The following is a 22,531-nucleotide window of genomic DNA, read 5'->3' on the forward strand; positions in this document are numbered from 1 at the left end:
TTGAAGAACCATTTGATATGAAACTTGCAATTGTACCAAACACCAACTAAGCCACCTAGAAACTTTATTTAGGATTTCACGTGTGCTCAGATTTTACCTTCTCATTCAAATGCTTGTGACTTGGAGCATCTATGTCAGCGTTCCTAAACCCATAATTTTTTTTTAAATTACATATTTTATATAAAATAATCTTTATATTACTTATTTATTTTCTAAATTTAGATTTTATAAATAATATTTTTTAAATTTAAAGAATGAAATTTATTTTTAAAATATTATTTAATTGGTAAGATGAAAAATAAAGAGAATGAATTGGATAATGAAAAATAGATATTATAGGAGAAAAAATAAAAAAAAAGAGTAAAAGTGAAGTAAATAATAAAGAAATAAAGATATTAAAAATTTTAGGATAATTGATATAAGATGTAATGAAAAATGATAATATAAATTTAATAAAGTAAATAAGTTATTTTAAATTTTAAAAATATTCTTGATGAAAATGTTCTTATGAATGTTTGTGTGCTGTTGTCTAAAATTGCCCCATCAGGAACGTGAATTATTGTAATTTAGATTTCAATTGGGTGATTTCATAGAGGAAAAAAAAATTCTTGACTGTACTTTTTACAACTCCCAAACATTTATTGAGTAGGTAAATCAAGCTAGAGAAAGGTCATTTATTTTTCAAGAGTAATTGGATGAAAATTGAAATTTAGATTATTAAAAATAAATAAAATAAAATGAACACAATGGTAAAGTTGTCGGGTTTTTAATTTTAAGCAAAGCATGACTACGTATAATATAGATCCTGTTTTTCAAAATCCAACTTTCGCTAAAATGGACTATAAATTCCTTCTTAGTTTTTTTTTTTTTACTTGACAGAGAGATACAACCTGTTGCACCACAGGTCAAACAGTTGTTCGTGCACGTTTCAAATTCTGTTTTTTATTCATTCATTCATATTGTTAATTATTATTATTGCGACGGTGAGGGCGAAAGACTTGGCCACCGACACTTTCCTTTGGTTTTTGCACGACTTTGTCATCATCGACCATCATTTTTAAGGAAATAATAATTGAAGACTAATGAGTGTCGTGTGTGTATGCGTTTAATTCTCAAAAAATAATTGATGTGATCTAATTTGGTGGATCGTCTCAATCATCCAAATTATGCAAATTATTTATCTCCTATTGTCGAACCTAATCCGACATGACTGAGCAACTAATTAAAATGACACTCAAACAGTCAGTTTGAATAATGGTTGTTGAATTGGTCCAAATATTTGAGAATATTTCCTTCACCTACTATGAACCGTTTCAATATTCCTCTTCCATTTTTTGAACTGGATTAAAATTAATCTAATTATTAAAATAGTTCCAATATTATTATAATAAAGATAGAAGGTACTTTGATACTTTTTTAATATAGAACAACACCCTTTTAATGATAATAAAAGATATTCTTTTTATTTTTTTTCTCAAACCAACATCATTTATATGTTTTTTAGCATATGAATCCTCACACAAGTTTAATTTCAAAAACACGAAGTTTCAATTCTTGTCATCATGATTATCAATTAACCTTGAATAAATGAAATTAATCAAACTCAACACTTTTTCAACTCCATTAGACAGAGAAAGAGAGTGTGTTCAATCCATGAGCCGCTGACGCAGCAGCTATAAGCGACGTCATGTTCTTTGCCTGTCGGCGGACGCCTCAAAACAAATCTACCGTTGCAGATAAAAAAGTTACTTTTTATAGCATCGATTAAACGTTGTTTTAATTGCACAATTAACAGATGCTTCGGGACAAGAACGCATCGCGCACTCGCCGGGCGATCGGAGACCGGCCGGATCCATCTGTTGGTGGTGTTGGGTGTCGCCCATCGATCGAGTCGCCTTCGTTGATTTGGATCACAAGGCAGCTCAGACGTCGCCTTCGCAGCAGCCCTGTCGGTCGTTCTTCCGCAGTTGATCGGTCCTTTTTTACTCCGCTTCGCCCTTTCCAACTCCAAAGTCATCTTTTTTTCGCCGCCCCCTTTCTGGTTTTTTACTGATCCGGTTGGCGGAGTGCAAGTAAGAAGCAAGGAATAATAAGTGGTGGTGGGATTGGGAGAAGGGCAGGTGTCGCTGGCATCACATTGCTTTAGCGGAAGACAGAGAGATTTGAGTGCGAGAGAGAAAGGTGGTTACTTTCGCCTCCTCGACTGCGCGCTCAAAGAGGGAGAAGGAGCCGAGGGATTCGACCATGGTGCTCCAATGATCATTGTTGCAGTCGCCTTGATTTGAATCAAGTAGCTTAGCTGCCTTTATTAAGTTGAAGTAAACCCTGTTGCCGACGAATGGAGGCGAGCGCGGGGCTGGTCGCTGGCTCTCACAACCGCAACGAGCTCGTCGTCATCCGCCGTGATGGGGAATCGGGGGTAATTTCTGCGTCTTCTCCTTCTTCATTAATTTCTCGGTTTCTTGTGGCAAGATCTGATTTTTTTTTTCAATCGATGTTTTTTGGATTGCAGCCAAGGCCGCTGCAACAGCTGAGTGGGCAGGTCTGCCAGATCTGCGGCGACGACGTTGGCCTCAACGTCGGTGGTGATCTCTTCGTCGCCTGCAACGAGTGCGCGTTCCCCATTTGCAGGACTTGCTATGAGTACGAACGCCGGGAGGGGAACCAAGTCTGCCCTCAGTGCAAAACAAGGTTCAAGCGGCTCAAAGGTAAATAAAAGAAAGAAAACTAAGTGAGGAATCCCTAATTCACCTCCCTGCTTCCATTTCACCAGATCTACCTGAAATTTTCTCGTTTAATTTAGCATTATATCATTCAAACACATGAAAGTTTCCTTTCACTAGATATTGTAGCACAGTAGATCCATGTGGTAATGATCATTCTTGTAATAGATTCTGCAATGGTTTTACCCCTCCTAATTCACTTGTTGTCCTTGATCTTTTTTCGCTTCGATCTTACTTGCATCAGATTGTTGGATTCATAGCATTTGTACTTGCAGGGTGCCCGCGTGTGCCTGGTGATGAGGAAGAGGATGATGTTGATGATCTCGAACATGAGTTTGACTGGGGAGATGATCATGACTCAGAATACTTGGCGGAGGCCATGCTACACAGCCGCATGAGCTACGGCCGACATGGTGACATAAACAACCCTCATGTGGTTCGTCCTATGCCACAAGTCCCTCTTCTCACCAATGGAGAGATGGTATCATCGAATCACACAGTACTGTTTGTTATTTTGGACTCAGTAGTGCAATTCAGTTCTGGTGAATGAATTCCTACTTTGATTCTACAGGTCGATGACATTCCTCCAGAGCAGCATGCTCTTGTTCCTTCTTTCATGGGTGGCGGAGGGAAAAGGATTCATCCTCTTCCCTTTCCCGATCACAATGTTCCAGGTATTTGCATTACCTTTGGGATCTACGCCTTATATAAACTAAACTAGCACGATGTCTGGCTCATTAGATCTTCTTGTATAATTTTGATTGATAACAAAGCACTTTCTTCACAGTGCAACCTAGATCCATGGACCCTTCAAAGGATCTTGCTGCTTATGGATATGGGAGTGTGGCATGGAAGGAGCGGATGGAGAGCTGGAAGCAAAAGCAAGAGAAATTTCAGATGGCCAGGAGCAATGGCGGTGATAAAGGCTGGGATAATAATAATGATGAATCTGATTTACCATTGTAAGCCCCAACACTAGTTAAATTTCTAAAACTTTGAGAATCATGTTATAATAACTTCGGATAATTGTTTGATCCACTTTTCCATTTTCATGTGTGTTTATTCTGAAATTCAATTTGACTTTCAACTTATCTCTGTAGAATGGATGAAGCTAGGCAACCATTGTCAAGAAAGCTACCGATCCCTTCTAGCAAAATAAACCCATACAGAATGATCATCTTAATTCGACTTGTAGTTGCTGGGTTTTTCTTCCATTATCGGATTACCAACCCTGCGAAAGATGCATATCCATTGTGGCTTATATCAGTCATCTGCGAAATCTGGTTTGCCTTGTCTTGGATTCTTGATCAGTTTCCCAAGTGGCTTCCAATAGAGAGGGAAACTTATCTTGATAGGTTGTCCTTGAGGTAATTGATGCTGTCACCGTGAAATCTCATTGTTCACTTAGTCAATGTCTTCTTAATTGTTCTGTTCATTCATGTTCTTAGGTATGAAAAAGAAGGGCAACCTTCTCATTTGGCTCCAATGGACATATTTGTGAGTACAGTTGATCCAATGAAGGAACCCCCTTTAATCACTGCAAACACTGTTCTCTCGATCCTTGCTGTGGACTATCCAGTGGAAAAAGTATCCTGCTATGTCTCAGATGATGGTGCTGCTATGCTGACATTTGAAGCATTGTCTGAAACATCTGAGTTTGCAAAGAAATGGGTTCCATTTTGCAAGAAATTCAATATAGAGCCACGTGCACCCGAGTGGTATTTTCAGCAGAAGATAGATTATTTGAAGGATAAGGTTCATCCTTCATTTGTAAAGGAAAGAAGAGCAATGAAGGTACAAAATAGTTATTACTATCAGTGGTGAAGTATGCATTCAATTTGTGTTACTTAAATTGCTTCTGCTTTCAGAGAGAATACGAGGAATTTAAGGTACGAATAAATGGCCTTGTTGCAAAAGCACAAAAGGTACCTGAAGAAGGGTGGACAATGCAGGATGGAACACTATGGCCTGGAAATAATGTCCGCGATCATCCAGGCATGATTCAGGTAAATCTTGTGTTTTCTTCATTTCTTTTTGGCTGGAAGTATGCATTGTTTTGCCAATTCAATTTCCCTTATATTGCTGACATCTATATAACGTTTAGGTCTTCTTGGGGCAAAGTGGTGGGCATGATGTCGATGGGAATGAACTTCCGCGCTTGGTTTATGTCTCAAGAGAAAAGAGACCTGGTTTCAATCATCATAAAAAGGCTGGAGCCATGAATGCTTTGGTTAGCAATTGTTCTTTATGAGTATCTTCCTGAATATCAAAATAGCTGCAGGTCTGCTCACTTTCCTTTAATGCATTTGGCAGGTCCGAGTCTCCGCCGTACTTACAAATGCACCTTATCTGCTGAATGTCGATTGTGATCATTACTTCAACAACAGCAAGGCAATACGAGAAGCAATGTGTTTTATGATGGATCCACTTGTGGGAAAGAGAGTATGCTATGTGCAGTTTCCTCAGAGGTTCGATGGTATTGATCGACATGATCGATATGCTAATCGGAACATTGTGTTTTTTGATGTAAGTGTTAACTTGTGATATCTGTTACATATCCAATAAAAGTTTATGCATTTGCTTGGTTTGAGAACTAAAACAAAGGCATGATTTAGATCAATATGAAAGGTTTGGATGGGATTCAAGGACCTATTTATGTCGGCACTGGATGTGCTTTCAGAAGACAAGCGTTATATGGAACTGATGCTCCGAAGAAAAAGAAGCCCCCAAATAGGACTTGCAATTGCTGGCCTAAATGGTGCTGCTGTTTTTGCTGCTGCACTGGTAGCAGGAAGAAGTCAACAAAAAGTAAGCAGGAAAAGAAAAGGTCTGGTTCTAAAAGTATTGAGATTGCAGGACCAGCACATACTCTCGAAGGCATCGAAGAAGGTGCTAGAAGTATGTCTACACAATCAAATTTTTTTGAATACTTCATATCGTACTTTTGCATTTAACAATCTTTTAGTATTTTTATGGTATCTTCTAGTTCTGGTAACCATATAGGAGATAATGCAGTTCTTGAAGAACATATCTAGTTGTCTATTTACTCATTCTCTACTTTTCATTATTCTCCTTAAATATCTTTTAGTAGAAGACTTAGAATAGGCCACATCATACAACTGAATAGATACAGGGCAACTATTCAAGTGTTGTCCTTAATATATATTGTAATGTTGTCGTCTTGTTTAATTATTTAAACATTGGGAACGATGATTAAGCGGATATCATGATTATAAGCTGCGTGAGAATATATCAGAAATATATATGGTCCTATTATGAAGTTCCATTTGCTAATCTTTTGTCTATTCACAGGCAATGAGATTCAAAAACAAAATATGACAGTTGAGCAGAAGTTGGAAAAGAAATTTGGGCAGTCTCCTGTTTTTGTTGCATCTACTCTCCTAGAGAATGGCGGAACGCTGAAAGGTGCTACTCCATCTTCTTTGTTAAAGGAAGCTATTCATGTTATCAGCTGTGGCTACGAAGACAAGACAGACTGGGGAAAAGAGGTGCTTCATCTTATCTTTAAAGTTTTTCTAGTTTACAGTCAGGACACTTTCATAATTTTCTATGCATTTTTCTTGCTGCAGATTGGGTGGATCTATGGTTCTGTTACTGAAGATATATTGACTGGTTTTAAGATGCATTGCCATGGGTGGAGGTCTATCTATTGTGTGCCGTCAAGAACTGCATTCAAAGGTTCAGCACCTCTTAATCTTTCGGACCGTCTTCACCAGGTTCTTAGGTGGGCACTTGGTTCCGTCGAAATTTTCTTGAGCAAGCACTGCCCTCTATGGTATGGATACGGAGGCGGGCTTAAATGGTTGGAAAGGATGTCATATATCAATGCTACCATCTACCCCTGGACATCAATTCCTCTTTTGGCATATTGTACCCTGCCTGCTGTTTGCTTGCTCACTGGAAAATTTATCACCCCAGAGGTAAACTTCCTGCCCCTTTTTCGTATTTATGTGTGATTCTTTATTTGTCTACTGAGGCTTAACAATGATATAGCCCTGCTTAAGCTTAATATAGATTCATATAGCTGACTTTAATGTGATAAAAGCTTTGGTTGTTGTTGTTATTTACCATGACTTATACATGTGTGTTCTAAATTGCAGCTCTCTAATGTAGCAAGTCTTTGGTTCTTGTCACTTTTCATTTGTATCTTCGCGACGAGCATCCTTGAAATGAGATGGAGTGGCGTTGCCATTGATGATTGGTGGAGAAATGAACAATTTTGGGTTATTGGAGGCGTTTCCGCGCATCTGTTTGCTGTGTTTCAGGGACTTCTAAAGGTTCTCGCTGGTATAGACACCAATTTCACTGTGACTTCAAAGGCTGGTGATGATGAAGAATTCTCCGAGTTATACACGTTCAAGTGGACCACATTGCTCATCCCTCCCACAACATTGCTCGTTGTGAACTTCATCGGTGTCGTAGCTGGTGTCTCTAACGCGATAAACAATGGATATGAATCCTGGGGGCCTTTGTTCGGGAAACTCTTTTTCTCCTTCTGGGTGATCGTCCACCTCTATCCTTTCCTCAAAGGTCTCGTTGGGCGCCAAAACAGGACACCAACAATTGTTATTGTCTGGTCCATTCTCCTTGCATCCATCTTCTCATTGCTCTGGGTACGAATCGATCCATTCTTGCCAAAATCAGATGGTCCACTCCTGGAGGAATGTGGATTAGACTGCAACTGAGTAGGAGAGTCCCTATCAGAATGTTCTTGGAGTTCAGCTCTCTTGTCAGCATTGTCTCACACAGGATTTTACATGACATTCGCACCGATGCACAACAGGTTTCATACAGTATGCTAGTGTCCCCCCCTCTGTTCTATATTCTAGCTCCAGACTCGTACCATAGAATCAGCAAGACTGCTTGTTTGTGCAAGATCCGCATGCAGCCGCAAGTTTAGCTCTTCAGAATCAGTAATCGGATGAATGGCAAGAGATGGTTCATCTTGTTCAAGCTTTGTTTCAGTCGTTCTGTACATTGATTCTTCTCAATAAGAGCATGCCTTTGTCGATACACACGCGGTGAAGGGGGCTCATCAGACATTCTGTTGGTTGGTTTCCCCTCTGGGGGATTATTTATATCTAGATATGAAAAGAGAGAGTTTCACAGTATGTATTTTATTTAGTTGCACATCATCATCTGTAACTATCTCAGAGAAGCTTGTGTAGCTGTATGTTAAAAGCCTACACCCCATGAACTATAGCTGTGTTTGTGCTTCAGCCATGTGTTTGATCATTTCCCAAACGTATTTAAAGACTGATAATGATTTGTAATTTAAGATATTTCGGAAGTGTGCTCGCCTAACCCTCTTTAAGGGGAAGCAATTGAATGTAAAATCATAAATGAGTTGAGTTGAGTTGAGTTGAGTTGAGTTGAGTTGGGTCAAATTCTTGAGATGTTTCAGTTTATTTGATAAAATAATTAAATTAAATTAAACCATCAATTAAGTCATTGAAATAATAGTTTAAGTTTAACTTTAATTTGATTTATTTACAAACTTTTAATTCAAATTTTTAAAACTTTTATTTATAGAATGAATGCAAAATTTATTTTTAATTTTTTATCAAAATAATATGCCAACAAGCACAGTCCATCAAGACTCAATTTACTTTGATGGTCAATAAAAAAAATAAAAAAAACATTCATGAGACTATCTATCACCTCTGACATCTTAGTGAACTTGTCTCTTATTTTATTGAAAACTGAAAAATCACAGTATGTAATACCAGATTAAAAATCATATTCACAATACACAAGATAACCAGGACAATGTCAAAAATCAAAAGATAAAACTAAGAATCCATTAACTCTCTTCCTCAGAACCAATAGCTAACATGCATCAAAAATGAATAAAAACAAGTTAATGCTTATAACACACACACATGAGGCTAGAATCAACATCCAAGGGTCACCTCCCCTGTTGTTTGAACTTGGATGGAAAAATTGAGGGAAAGGAGAGAAATCTTCAAAATACTACATAAAGAGCTCCATCATTTTTATACATTTTTTTTTGTCACTTTCCCTCTTTTCCCTTGTATCTTCCATCCATGTAATCACGCTTAAGTGTATATCTATGTGCTATCATATGTGGCGGTGTTTGAGAGTTGTTGTGTAGTAATTGTTATTCCATGGTGTATCAACCTTGAGGAGGTTCCAAACTTGGATCCTCTGGGAAATTTAAACTCACACTATTTGTAAAGATCCAAATTCTAGTCATTTTGAAAAAATTACATAAATATCAATTCTACTAAATCATCAATAATAAACAGATTAAACATGCAAGTTCTATTTAAAAAAAAAAAAACTCATGTGCAGCCTCAATTGCATCATAAAAATAGTGTGATGAATCCAGACACAGAAAGTGCTTATATGAGAGGCTTGAATGAAATGAGAACTGTTTGACACATAACAACACTTCCCTTACCAAAAAATGATACGAAAGCCAAGCCATAAAAAATCTATTTTTAATTGTGTTTACTACAGAGAACCAAAAATAGAATCCACAGACAAATCAATTTATGATGGCATAACTTGGAAGTAGTTTCAAACATAAAGGAGAAAACCAGATTTTAACAATGAGAAACCAGCAAAGATTAGAGGAAGTCCCTTTAGTAGGAAGTATGCTGAACTCTAGATATTAAAACAACCATGAAATAGCATCAATGTGTAAAATCAGATACTCTAGCCAACAAGTAAGCTTCTTAGTCATTACACATGGTTTTAATAATTTGTACAGTTCAAAGTTGAATCCAATCATGTAGATTCCTAGTCTGAGTTTAATTTCATCTTAAGAAATGTTGTCTTTCCGAATGCAGTCAACATAGTCTTTAGATGAATATCATATTATCATGAATTGTACAAGCTGGGGATATATTGAAAGGCTCATAGTTTGTGGAGTCAAACCTTCAGCAACCTACATGTCATGCATATGAGAAAACAGTAGAAAACTTCCGACTGGCAAAGCCGTTTTCATTTTTCTAAAGGAAAAGAAATAACTATATGTACAAGAGAAAGGAAACTCCTACAAGATAAACATTTCATCTCTGAACAAGAAACCAACCAACAATTTCCTAAATCCTAATTCCTAACCCTAAAAAAGATGGACTCAGAAGACTCCTGATAACAACAGCAAACATCAGAAAATATTTGCAAATAAGTAAAGTAGCAAATATAAGATAATTTCTCAAACCCATTCATCAAAGATGGTACGACTGGATCAGCAGATAGATTGTGGCATTGATTGAATCTATTTTTGAATTGAATTTAATATAACAAATTCCAGATGATTGCAATGAGGATCAACAAACATGAGTACAACCAAGAGGCATATTCATTCATTTATTATTTTATTTGTAGGAATACAGCATTGTTATAACACTATCTTTCAGGAAGATATGTAATGTCCTCTCCAATTGTAGGACAAACCACCATTCTTCAGAGGTTGAACAAATCTATCAGTGTTTAATAAATAAATCTATCAGTGTTTAATAAAGAATTGACTCCATATCGCTGATCTAATAGAAAGGAAGTGGAAATGTGCTCGCTTGACATCGGGTAAGTTGGCAAAAAAAAAAAAAAAATGTTGCCCATAATTCAAGGAGGAAGAATTCCAAACCCGTACTTCAAGGAGGTGGTGGCTGATGTTGAATTTGCCTGAGGAGAAGCGATCTGGAACTGTTAATAGAGGCTAAGAAGCAGCAAATGTGTTCTTCGAGGTCCTCGAGCTGGTTGAGGAAGCTAGGATGATTTCTACGGAACTGACGCAGTACCTCCTCGATTTGATGTTGCTGCCCCCTCCCGCTCTCCAAACCCAGCCGCACCAGGTCCCGGTCACTCTCCACGTTCGCGTGCAATCTCGCCACCAGGCGCTCGATAGTCTCTAGGTCGTTGTTAAGCACGTACGCCCCACGCGAGGCAGCGTCGAGCTGGGCCATGTAATCACGTTGCCGCGGCCTCGATCCTCCACGCAGATCTCTTGTAGGAAGACATCCGCCGATAACGATGGACGGCCCGACCATGATGACGACTATCGCGTGAGTAGCCAAAACCGCCCCAGCGACGGCGAGGCCAACTGTAAATAAGATCAAGCCGGCGCCGATCCCTCGGGTGGCGCGGTATGCCAGCCGGCGCTTCCGTCGGGCCTTGAAAAGACGGAGGTCCAGCTGCTGCTTGAGGTTCGAGAAGCAGCCGCGCATTCCGTGGAAGCTAGATTCCTCGCTAGATGAAGGAACCGGGAAGGGGTTACCACACAGATCGAATTCCAGGAGCCTATCGAAGGCCCAATCGCACTGGTGGTGGGTCAGGAAAGCGTGATGGCCATCGGCGGAGGGGAGGAGATCGATCAGCTCGCCAATTGGCGCATACATTGCGCGAGCGCGATCGACGATGCGGCGGAGCGACAGGCAGACTAGGGAAGTATTCTCGCTGCTGTCGAAGTAGTCAGAAATGAGGCGGGTCAGGTGATTGGGTGTCGCGCCGCGAAGGGCTTCCTCGATGGAGGCCCGATCCGGCTGAAGGACGCGCTCAATCAAGCCGTCCGGCGACGGCGTTCCGGCCGAGTGACTCGCCTCCCCCTCCTCCGAATGATGGCGGTGAATCGTATGCCATATCTCCTTGTAGGAGTTGGTGTTGACAGCATGCATATACGCTGTGCTGAGGTTGATGGTGGCGGAGGCGGGTGAGACGGCGGCGGATGCCGCTGCAGACGTCGCCGTGGCACCGCGATCGGAGAGGGGGCTGCGATCCGTACTCCGATGCCGACGGTGACTCTGCCCATTGATCCCTTCACCTTCTTGCTCCTCCTCCTCCTCCTCGCCGGAACCTGCGGCGAGGTCAGAAGAGATCCATGTCCGGAGTATTATACGATTAGGAATTGTTGTTACCTGTAGTGGCTGGTGATGGAGCAGATTGGGGATGCCCTCGTCTTGATCTGCCGCTGAAGCAATTCATGGAGAATCGAGTAGAACTGGTCAGAGAAGAGGTTTCATTTATTAAGCAGGGTTTGATTCCTTGATTCGGATAGAACGAAAGCATTTGATCATATTTATTAATTATAAATTATTCGGGCCGACATTTTGACCATTTATAAAAGAAAGTTGCATTATAATTTCGGATGGATGCATGGCTTATATTTTGGTCAAATGGAACTTGCTCATCCACGGAAAAGTCCGACTTAGTTTTGTTCGTACCAGTAGTTGGTGTAGTGTATCCTAATGATCAAATTTAAATTTTAATGAATAATAACTGAATTAAAATTAGATATATTATTAATCTAATATTATTATCGAATATGTAGGATTACCTAATTTGATAGATTTAGAAGACCAAAATATCATATTGAAATTCAGCTAGGTTGATAGTTGACAGAAGGAAGTCCAGTTGGATTGATAACTGGTTGAAATCCAGATTGATTAAGATCTGGCGAAAGAAAGTCTAATTGGGTTGATAATTGATTGAAATCCAGATTGTTTGAGATATGCAAGAAGTCTTAGTGGATCAAGGGATCTGACATCAAGAAAGTCTGTCATTGGTAAATATGGTAAGCACTGGAGGAGAGTGATCCAGTGAGGATGAGTCCCAATTAGAGATTGATCCTGTCTGAGCGCTGAGTCGATGGACACTGGGGACGTGGTGCCCTCCGCTATCTTCGACTGGTGATGTAGATCTCCGGCGAGCCTGCAAAGAGACCGAGCCGGGAGGGGTTTCCCGGCGACGACCCTCCGACGCTCAAGTCAGGCAGCGAAGAAGAAGAAGAACAAGGCTACGCTACTGTGGCTACAGTGATCAAGATTGCATACCTCCGTCGAAGTCTGGGGGTCCTTATATAGGACCCCGGGAAGGTGCGGACACACTTCTCGATGCGTGCACGCTTTCCCAAACATACCTCGGTAGGGTTGTGTCAGAAAAGAATGCCTGACGCCATTCCCCAATCGTCCGAGCATATCCCGGATGTGACGGTGGAAACTTCCGCCGTACGATATTCTGTCCGCTCCGGCCGCCGACCGTGCTGTTTGTCGGTGGTAGGTGTCTCGAGGATGAAGCTACCAGCTGTCCTTTTTGTCTCCTAGCGCTTTCACCTGCTCCCGGGCTGAGCGGACCAGCCGTTCGGCGCTCATGGTCTCTGGGAATGCGCCTACCTTGGCCCGGGCGGTGAAGCCCTGCTCATGTGCTCGGATGGAATTGCACCTTATTGTCATGCGGCTCGGCCGAGTGTTCCGCTCGGCCCATAGACTCTACTTGAGCATCGGAAACCCAACCCTTGGTCGGGCTGTCTTTCGTCCGGTCTGGGAGACCCCTGGTCGGCTGGATGCTCGGTCGGTCTGCTACTCCGCTCGGCACGACCTTGGGGTTGACCTTCTTGACCATTGACCTCCACTCGTCGTTGACCTCCCGTCAATGAGGGTCCCCCGTCCTTACCACCGGATCACATGCCTCCCCCTCAAGTCTAGTCGAAGGAGGCGCTAAGTCCGACTGACTGGACTGCGTCTGGGTGGTGTGTTTGCCGCTCATCCACCGAGATTAGTGTCCGGCCGTCCGGGGACTATGCAAGTAGGTAACGCCGCTCGGCGTGTCCCCGGTTGGTACTTGGATAGTTTCGTTTGCTTGCCGTTGTCCCGCCGTTCCGACATCAGTTATGCTGATTATCCCTAGAAAACTCCTTGGCATTTGTGTAAATCACTGTCATTAATGCTGAGCATGCGACCATGCTCGCATGATGGTGCTCATTAAATGCGACCCGTGAGCGAGCGCCACGTGGTCGCGCATTCGTCACCGTTCACTCGAGCCGTCAGGTCTGATGTGACCTTTGGCTTTTTCGAATTTGACAGTCGGATCCCCTCCTTGGATCCCGTAACCTGGATCGGACGGCGCCGGTTGATCGAGCCCAATGTTTATAAGCATCTTTCCTCTTCGGCCGCTTCACGACATCGCGTGCGCATCCGAAAGCTTCTGCTTCTTCTCGTCCAACGCTCCGGCGAGCTCGCTGCTTTGCTTTCTGGTGATCCACCACCGCCTCCTTCGGTCCTATCCTTTGTAAGGCCCTTTCGCCCTTTTCCTTCCAGTTCCTTCGTGCTTTTCTTCGCACTTCTTGCTGTTTTCGTGCTCGTTTAGACACTGTTCCGACCATCCTGTTTGCCAAACTTCGATTTCCTCTGTGTCGTTCCTTGTCTTTGATAATGGCCAGTTCTTCTCACCCATTCGACTACGCCCCCGGCCTCTAGTATACCACCACCGAGAGCCGGTTCGATGAGAGGGATGCGCTGAGCCTTACCTGAACTTTTGAACTTCCCTCTGACCACGAACTGATATTAGCCACATCTTCCGATCGGACACACGACCCTCCGACCGACACTGTTTATTTTTTCCGAGACCAGTTCGTGGCCGGTCTGCGCTTCCCTATTCATCCGTTCATCCTTGAGGTATGTAATTATTTCCGCCTTCCGCTCGGCCAACTCGCCCCCAACTCTTTTAGGTTGCTGTGCGGGGTGGTTGTCCTTTTTAAGCTTCACGACATCCCCTTAGTCCTAAGACCTTCCACTACTTTTACTACCCCAAACAGTCTGAGTGGGGAACCTTTCTCTTCCAATCTCGGATCGGTTTAGTCTTTTTCGACAAGATGCCGACCTCGAACAAGCATTGGAAAGAAAACTATTTTTATCTTCGTTTTCCCGAGCGGCCGTCCTTTCGCACTAAATGGCAAACCACTGTGCCGAACCCGCCGGATATCGGTAAATATAAGAGCCAGCCAGACTACCTTCACGCAGCCAATTTGCTAGCTGGGCAGAGATTCAACATCAACAAGCTGCTCCACGAAGGGGTACTATATATATTCGGACTGAGCCCGATCAGAACGAAGCTCCTGAGCAGCATGGGTAAGCATTTTCCTTGTCCCCCTTCCTTTTGGTCTAACTGATTTATTCTTCTTTTATGCAGCTGACATCATGTGGCGCGCCAAGGTTGTCGATCGGCTAAAGTTGAAAGCTGCCGAGGTGGAGGCGGCAACCGCGAAGGAGATGGCCGATCTGGGTATTGAACCGGTCGGCTCACACGAAGGGGAAAGTGCGGAAGCTTCACCTGCGGTTGGAGAGTCGGCCGCTCGGACTTCTGTAACTGCACCGGTCGGTGATGCTATCTCGTCCGCCGGACAACCGACCTCGGACGAAGCGGGGCACTCGACCGAGGACTCCCCATTGATAATACGCAAATGGCCCCGGACTGACCTCCACACCCAGTCAGTCACATCTGTGGAGCCAGTGACTGAGCCGACCGATGCCCCTGCTGTAGCAATCACCCCGGCCTCCGCTCCAGTAGAGGCCCTTTCTTCGGATCGAACTCCTTCCCAGCTTGATTTGCCGATGGCTTCCCTTGGAGCGCCGCCTGTAAGTTCCCAGCCACAAGCTTTCGTTCGGCTCAGGCGGCCTGGCATAGTATCTGCCTCGCTCGGCGAGTCATCCGGGCACGCAACCTCAGCTCAATTTGATCCGAGCGGCCGTCGAGTGGTTAAGGCCATCCTCCACCTCCCAACGGAAGAATTTCTTCTGGCAGCTGATCGGCCAGTCGCCCCTGAGCATCAGATTACTATCCGTGGACCGCTTGCCAGGATATGGGAGGACGCGAGAGCCCGCGTCGCCTTGATGACTCCCGGTCAGCTCGGCGACAGCCATTTGTAGCAAACTACCGGGGTATGTTTCTCAACACCATATGCCCTTATTTGACTTGGTCCATGATATTGTTTCCTTTGTGCACAGACTTGGGTAGAGAACATCGCGGTTAGCCACCGCCTGGCTGCACTGGAGGAAGAATTAAAAAGGCTTCAAATTTCCGGAGGGACACCAGCTCAGGGGCCCTCATATGCCGCGCTTCGAGCCGAGCAGAGCAAATCGGAGAAGTTACTGGCGGCCGAACGACACAAGTCCTCTGACCTGGAGACTAGGGTAGCGGGCCTTGAAGCCCAGGTCAAGTCTCACGACCGGGAGATGAAGCTGGCGACCAACAGAAAAAACACAGCCATCTCCGATTTAGAGGCCAAGAATGTGCAGGCCCGAGCGCTGGAGCAGCGTGTCAAGGAGTTAGCTGATCTGCTTTCTGCTGAGCAGGCGGGTCGATCGACCTCCGAAGCTAAACTGCAACTAGACAAGAAAGATCTCCAAGACGCTCTTGACGCTTCCTAAGCCGCGCTAAAAGAATATCAAGATAGTGAATCAAGCCGCTTCGAGGCGATGAAGAAACACTATCTCCGCTCGGACGAATTCGGCGAGAAGTTTAGCGATCGGCTAGTTATATCCTTTGAAGAAGCCATTCGGGCGACAACGACTTATCTGAAAGCTAAGGGCCACCTCCAGGAGACAGCCTTTATACCTCCCAAAGACATGGCCGACCTTTTAGAGACCATTCCCGAGCCCATCTTTGATCCACTGGAGTGAGGAGCGTCTTTTACTTGTCTCTGTCTATGTATTGAAGTTGTGTCTGTATGCTCGCCGTTCGGCGAGTTAACATTATCGTCTTTCAATTTGACTTTCAACTTACTTATCTGCGCATTTCTTGACGATGGGTCAATGAGACTTCGCTTCTGTTGACGTCACTTCTTTGACCGTATTCTTTCCAAGTGGCCTTCGGTATTCTTCGGACCGGCGCATTTATAATCGTCGGTTTTAACTCAGGGATTTAACGTCGCCGTTTGACGGTCTTCGAGCCGGGGGGTTTATAGTCGCCGGTTCGACTCTAGAGTTTAATGTCGCCGCTCGACGGTCTTCAGGCCAGGGGGTTTATAGTCGCCGGTTCGACTCTAGAGTTTAACGTCGCCGCTCGACGGTCTTCGAGCCAGGGGGTTTATAGTCGCCGGTTCGACTCTAGAGTTTAACGTCGCCGCTCGACGGTCTTCGAGCCGGGGGGGGGGGGGGTTTATAGTCGCCGATTCGACTCTAGAGTTTAATGTCGTCGCTCGACGGTTTTCGAGCCGGGGGATTTATAGTCGCCGGTTCGACTCTAGAGTTTAACGTCGCCGCTCGACAGTCTTCGAGCCAGGGGGTTTATAGTCGCCGGTTCGACTCTAGAGTTTAACGTCACCGCTCGACAGTCTTCGAGCCGGGGGGTTTATAGTCGTCGGTTCGACTCTAGAGTTTAACGTCGCCGCTCGACGGTCTTCATGTAGTTTGTCGTTCGGCGAATAACGCTCAGACTCTGTAATTTTTCTTATCTTCAATCCTGCAGCCAAAGGATACAGACGAACGGAACATACATGAAATGAATTACACTAGTGCACCTTTTATCCAACACGGTATGGCTGGAGGTGGTTTGCGTTCCATGGTCAATCTAGTCACCGTCCGTCTTCATCTTCCAGGTAGTATACACCCGATCGGAGCTTCTCGACGACTCTAAAGGGCCCCGCCCAGGGAGCTGCCATTTTGCTCACATCGCCGACCGGCTTCACCTTCTTCCATACAAGATCACTAACCTGGAATGCTCTGGGAATTACACGCCTGTTGTAATTCTGCTTCATTCTCTGCCTGTACGCCATTAGTCGGACGGCTGCTTTAGCTCTTGCTTTGTCCACCAGGTCCAACTCCAGCTGCCTTCGCTCGGCATTATCCCCATCGTAGCTTTGGATCCGATCGGACTCCACTCCGACCTCAACTGGGACGATCGCCTTGCCTCCATACACCAAGTGGAACGGTGTTACCCCTGTTCCCTCCTTTGGGGTTGTGCGAATGACCCATAGTACGCCCGACATCTCATCCACCCAGCTTCCTCTCATGTGATCGAGCCGAACCCGAAGTATTCGCAGGATCTCCCGATTGGCTACTTCGGCTTGACCGTTGCTCTGAGGATACATCACGGAAGTGAAGTGTTGTTCGATGCCGTATCCTTTGCACCATTCTCCGAGCTCCTGACCAACGAATTGCCGACCGTTATCCAAGATGAGCCGACGAGGGATGCCGAACCGACAGATTATATGCTACCAGATGAACTTTTTGACCATCTGCTCGGTTATTTTGGCAAGTGGTTCAACTTCTACCCACTTGGAGAAATAGTCGACTGTCACCAATAAAAACTTCCATTGCCCGGTTACCATAGGGAAGGGTCCCACTATATCCATACCCCACTGGTCGAACGGGCAGGATACTGTGGACGTCTTCATTTCCTTCGTAGGCCTATGGGAGAAGTTGTGGTACTTCTGACAAGAAAAGCAGGTAGCGATGGTTCGAGCGGCGTCTTCCTGTAGAGTTGGCTAGAAGTATCCGGCTAGCAGGATCTTTCTAGCTAAAGACCGGCCACCCGAATGACCTCCGCAAGATCCTTGGTGTACCTCTTAGAGAATGTACTCTGCATCCTCCGAGCTGACGCACTTTAGCAGCGGTCGGGAGAACGCTTTCTTGTGAAGTTGATCCCCGATGAGCATGAACCGGCCGACTCTCCTCCTCAATAGATAGACTTCCTCCCGATCGGACGGCGTGGCCTCTGATCGCAAAAATTCTATTATGGATGTCCTCCAATCGCTCGGGAATGTGAGGCCTTCCATCCGGTCAACGTGCGCCACCAGGGACACTTGCTAGATTGGTTGCTGGAGGACGATCGGCGAAATCGAACTGGCGAGTTTGGCTAGCTCGTCTGTAGACTGGTTCTCGGCTTGGGGGATCTTCTGTATGACAACCTCGACGAAGTTGGTCTTGAGCTTTTCAAAGGCCTCCGCGTAGAGCCTGATCCTCGCGTTGTTTATCTCGAAGGACCCTGAGAGTTGCTGAGCAGCCAATTGGGAGTCTGAGAATAGCGTCACCCGGTTGGCTCCCACATGCCGCGCGGCCTGCAGGCCGGCTATGTGGGCCTCATACTCTGCTTCATTATTGGTTGCTCGGTAGTCTAGCCGGACGGACAGGTGCATCCGCTCTTCTTGAGGGGAAAGTAACAAGATACCAATTCCGCTTCTGAGCCGAGTGGACGATCCGTCCATAAATACTTTCCACATAGCTTTGGGCTCGGGATTCTGCACCTCGGTCACAAAATCTACCAAGGACTGCGCCTTAATCGCCGAGCGGGGTTGATACTGAATGTCGAATTCACTCAGCTCTGTTGTCCACTTGATGAGCCGCTTGGACGCTTCTGGATTCAGGAGCACCCTTCCTAGCGTGTTGTTCGTCATCATGATGATTGTATGCGCCAAAAAATAAGGGCGCAATCTCCGCGCGGCGAGGATCAAGGCAAAAGCCTGTTTCTCGAGACCAGTGTAGCGAGATTCAGCATCCTTTAGAATGTGGCTTAAGAAGTACACGGGTTGTTCTTCGATGTTCGGCCGCACTAAACCCGTTCATCGGATGTCCTTTCTCCCCCATTCGGGGTCGAGCTTATCAGAGCGTGTATCTCCCCAATTCGGGGTTGAGTGATCGGCTTATCATATATTTTATCTCCCCCATTCGAGGTCGAGTGATTATCATTGATATCATACCAGTTTCAGATATTATATCTCCCCCGTTCGGGGTCGAGTGATCTTCACTGGTCTCAGACCTACTTATCAGATATTCTATCTCCCCCGTTCGGGGTTGAGTGGTCTTCACTGGTCTCAGACCAGCTTATCAGATATTCAAGCTCCCCCGTTCGGGGTCGAGCGGTCTTCACTCGTCTCGGACCAGCTTCGGATATTCTATCTCCCCCGTTCGGGGTCGAGCGATCTTCACTGGTCTCGGACCAGCTTCGGATATTCTATATCCCCCGTTCGGGGTCGAGTGACATCTATCTCCCCCGTTCGGGGTCGAGCGGTATTCACTGATCTCGGACCAGCTTCAGTTATTTCATCTCCCCGGTTCGGGGACGCGCTTATCAGATCTATCTACCCCATTTCGGGGTCGAGCGATCATCACTGGTCTCGGACCAGTTCATCGGCTATTCTTTCTCCCCCGTTCGGGGTCGAGTTTATCAGAGCATCTATCTCTCCCGTTCGGGGTTCAGTGGTCGTCACTGGTCGCGGACCAACTTATCGGATATTCTAGCTCCCCCGTTCGGGGTCGAGCAGTCTTCACGAGCATCTATCTCCCCCGTTCGGGGTTGAGTGGTCGCCACTAGTCGCGAACCAGCTTATCGGATATTCTAGCTCCCCCGTTCGGGGTTGAGCAGTCTTCACGAGCATCTATCTCCCTCGTTCAGGGTTGAGGGGTAGTCACTGGTCGCGGACCAGCTTATCGGATATTCTAGCTCTCCCGTTCTGGGTCGAGTAGTTTTCGTGAGCATTTATCTCCCCCGTTCGGTATCGAACAGTCTTCGACAGCATATCGGATATTATTATCTCTCCCATTCGAGGTTGAGCGGGCATCATTGGTCTCAAACCAGGTTATCAGATTTCCTATCTCCCCCATTCGGGGTCGAGTAGTCTTCACTGATCTCGGATCAAGTTATCAGCACATCGTATTTCTTATCTCCCCCATTCGGGGTCGAGCTATCTCCGATGGTCGTGGACGAGAGTATCTCCACTGGTTTTAGAATAGAATATCTCGTAGGCTATGCGTCCGTTCGGTCCATTATTTTCGTCTCCGTCGCATTTGATTTCATGGGTTGTGCTCTCGTTCGGTTTTCGGACTCCACTTTTGCCCGACTCTACTTCATCTCTCACTCGGTATTCGCCTATACGCTCACTTGGCGTTCTGCCAAGAGCTTGCCTGCTAGTCGCCCGACATCGGTCAAGTGGCCGACTTGGTATTATTTCTCATAGTTCACTCGGCATTGCTACCGTCTCTCGCGCGACGCTCTCTTGATTACTCAGTTCGCATTTTTTCGGTTGCCTGATCAGCATATTCTCGATCGCGCGTCTGGCTCGACCACTCGTCTTTCTATCTAATTAGTATTATATCCGTTGCTTGGATCGCGTTATTTCTCGTCGCTCGCTCGACACTACTTGAGTCACTTGCTCGGCATCGCCTCGACTACTCGTTCGATGTGATAAGATGAGTCCGATGATCTGATTTCGTGTTCGGTAGCGATTTTGTTTTGGGCTTGGTCTAGTCAGTCAGACTTGCACCTCCTTCGACTAGACTTGAAGGAGAGGCTTGTGATCCGGATGTCAACAGGGGCATAGGGGGCAATTAAGGAGAATGATGGGGCAATTGGGTCTTTTGAGACCGTGAGGGTTTTAGTGTTTTTAAGAAACACTGTTCAGAGGAGATGAAAAAAGAGAGGGTTCGTGTTTTTCGCTGGCGCAGCCACAAGGAACCGAGGGTTCCTTGGCTCGCTGCCGGTACCACCAAGGAGCTTCGTCGGAGACGACCTCTTTAAGGCGAACTCCTCCCTTACTCCTCGAACCCACCGTCGGCGGTGTCTCCATCAACCTCTGCCTCATTTACTCCCCGTCCGTCGTCGTCTGCCTCCCATCTGGCCGTGAGAGCTTCGCCATTGTCTACTTCAGCCAGTATACGACCTTTTTCAAGGGATATGAATGCTGGGAGGTCCCCTCCGCCGCACCTTCGACGAACTCCACCCTGACGCCGTCGTCTCCGTCTAGTTCCGACCCTGGGTGTTCATCCTCGCCGAGGAGTTATGTTTCCCACGCCGTGCGTCCCCTGGCTACAGCGCTTTCGCGCTCTGCTCTAGCGCGAGCCTCCTCTGCCTGCCACCCTCGCGTCCTCCAAAGGCCGTGGAGGCTGCCTCCAGCCGCCGACGGCATGGAGTCCTGCCGCTGCATCATCCTCTCCCATCCCAGAGCCGCCGCAGGAGCCTACGGTCTTCTCACGCCGCTGCCATCTTTACCACCAGCCAGCCTACGACCTCCATGATTTGTATCATGCTTTGTGTGTTGTGTTTCTGGCCAGCGCGCCGCCGTATTCCGCACTTTGTATTACTCTTATGAGGGTGGGATGTTTTCACCAGTCGGCCCATGAGCCGTGAGTGTGTACCGTATTCCGGCTTGCTAGCCGGGGACACGTTTGGACTTGCTTGCTGCCTTGTGGACCCATGCTGCACCGGATCAGGGACATTTTTTATTTGAAAATCAAAATCAAAATTTTCTTGGTACCCCATTTTTTATGTGATCAAAGGGGAAGAAGAAAAAGATTAAGTCTAGGGGGAGATAGATTGGTAAATTATTATTTTTTTACTTTAATTGCCTTTATATTTATGTTAGTTTACCCTAACTTAACTTAGGCTGCTCACATCAAAAGGAGGAGATTGTTGGTACCCCAAGGTAGTTTTGATGTGATCAAACAAGTTAAGTTAAGTCATGTTGTATTTAACCTTGTGTCTAAGTGTGCAGGAGCTTAAGAGCACAGAAAGTCAAGCAAAAGATGTAGCTAGCAAGAAGGATAACACGGGAGAGAGTCGACGAGCTCGGTGCATCTGAGGGACGAGGTGCCGCGGAAGAGTACACGAGCAGACGAGAAGGAGGCGCATGATGTTTCCGAGGGACGAGAAGTCGGAGCAGAAGGTTGCTCGAGAAGGCCGGAAGTTGGGTTTGGGTGAGCCCTATTACGGATGACCGAAATCACCCAAGCGAACGGAGCTAGAGAGGAAGTCCCGGACCGAGGCGAGCAGAGCCGAAGCAGAGGGCCCAGACCAAAAAAGTCAACCATGTTAACTTTGTGAGTCCGGGTGCCCGGAACCCAAATGTATCATAATCGACATGGACTTTGATCAACGCGTCTGGAAGGGTTCCAGGCGCCCTGACTAAGGCTACAAATACAGCCTTGGTCCAGAAGCTAGAATAGAACAAGCAATTACTGAAACAACACTTGTGTGCTTTCCTTTCTAGTTTAGCTTCATCTTTCTGTGCGTAAATTGTTGTAAACAGAATTCTTCACTTGATGGAGAATTTT

General features: G+C 45.5%; 2 protein-coding genes across 3 annotated transcripts; one reads left to right on the forward strand and one right to left on the reverse strand.

Moving 5' to 3' along the window:
• Positions 1 to 1,658: 1,658 nt before the first annotated feature.
• Positions 1,659 to 8,026, forward strand: LOC121970140 (probable cellulose synthase A catalytic subunit 5 [UDP-forming]). 2 transcript variants are annotated; one of them, XM_042520643.1, is made up of 14 exons: positions 1,659 to 2,419; positions 2,513 to 2,708; positions 2,999 to 3,204; positions 3,295 to 3,397; positions 3,511 to 3,685; positions 3,824 to 4,090; positions 4,172 to 4,517; positions 4,592 to 4,729; positions 4,828 to 4,953; positions 5,037 to 5,249; positions 5,339 to 5,612; positions 6,036 to 6,232; positions 6,314 to 6,664; positions 6,845 to 8,026. In XM_042520643.1, the coding sequence occupies exons 1-14, from the start codon at positions 2,339 to 2,341 to the stop codon at positions 7,427 to 7,429; spliced, it is 3,258 nt and encodes a 1,085-aa protein (XP_042376577.1). In that variant the 5' UTR covers positions 1,659 to 2,338; the 3' UTR covers positions 7,430 to 8,026. The 2 variants fall into 2 exon arrangements, with proteins under 2 accessions (XP_042376577.1, XP_042376576.1); XM_042520642.1 differs by having other exon boundaries at positions 1,664 to 2,419; positions 5,339 to 5,621.
• A 2,032-nt stretch (positions 8,027 to 10,058) lies between these two features.
• LOC121970141 (UPF0496 protein At3g19330-like) lies at positions 10,059 to 11,758 on the reverse strand. The gene is made up of 2 exons (XM_042520644.1): positions 11,627 to 11,758; positions 10,059 to 11,565 (listed from the first exon to the last, which is right to left on the reverse strand). The coding sequence occupies exons 1-2, from the start codon at positions 11,691 to 11,693 to the stop codon at positions 10,367 to 10,369; spliced, it is 1,266 nt and encodes a 421-aa protein (XP_042376578.1). The 5' UTR covers positions 11,694 to 11,758; the 3' UTR covers positions 10,059 to 10,366.
• Between the last annotated feature and the right edge of the window lie 10,773 nt (positions 11,759 to 22,531).

The sequence above is a fragment of the Zingiber officinale genome, chromosome 4A (genome assembly GCF_018446385.1).
Source record: "Zingiber officinale cultivar Zhangliang chromosome 4A, Zo_v1.1, whole genome shotgun sequence".
Lineage (NCBI taxonomy): Eukaryota > Viridiplantae > Streptophyta > Magnoliopsida > Zingiberales > Zingiberaceae > Zingiber > Zingiber officinale.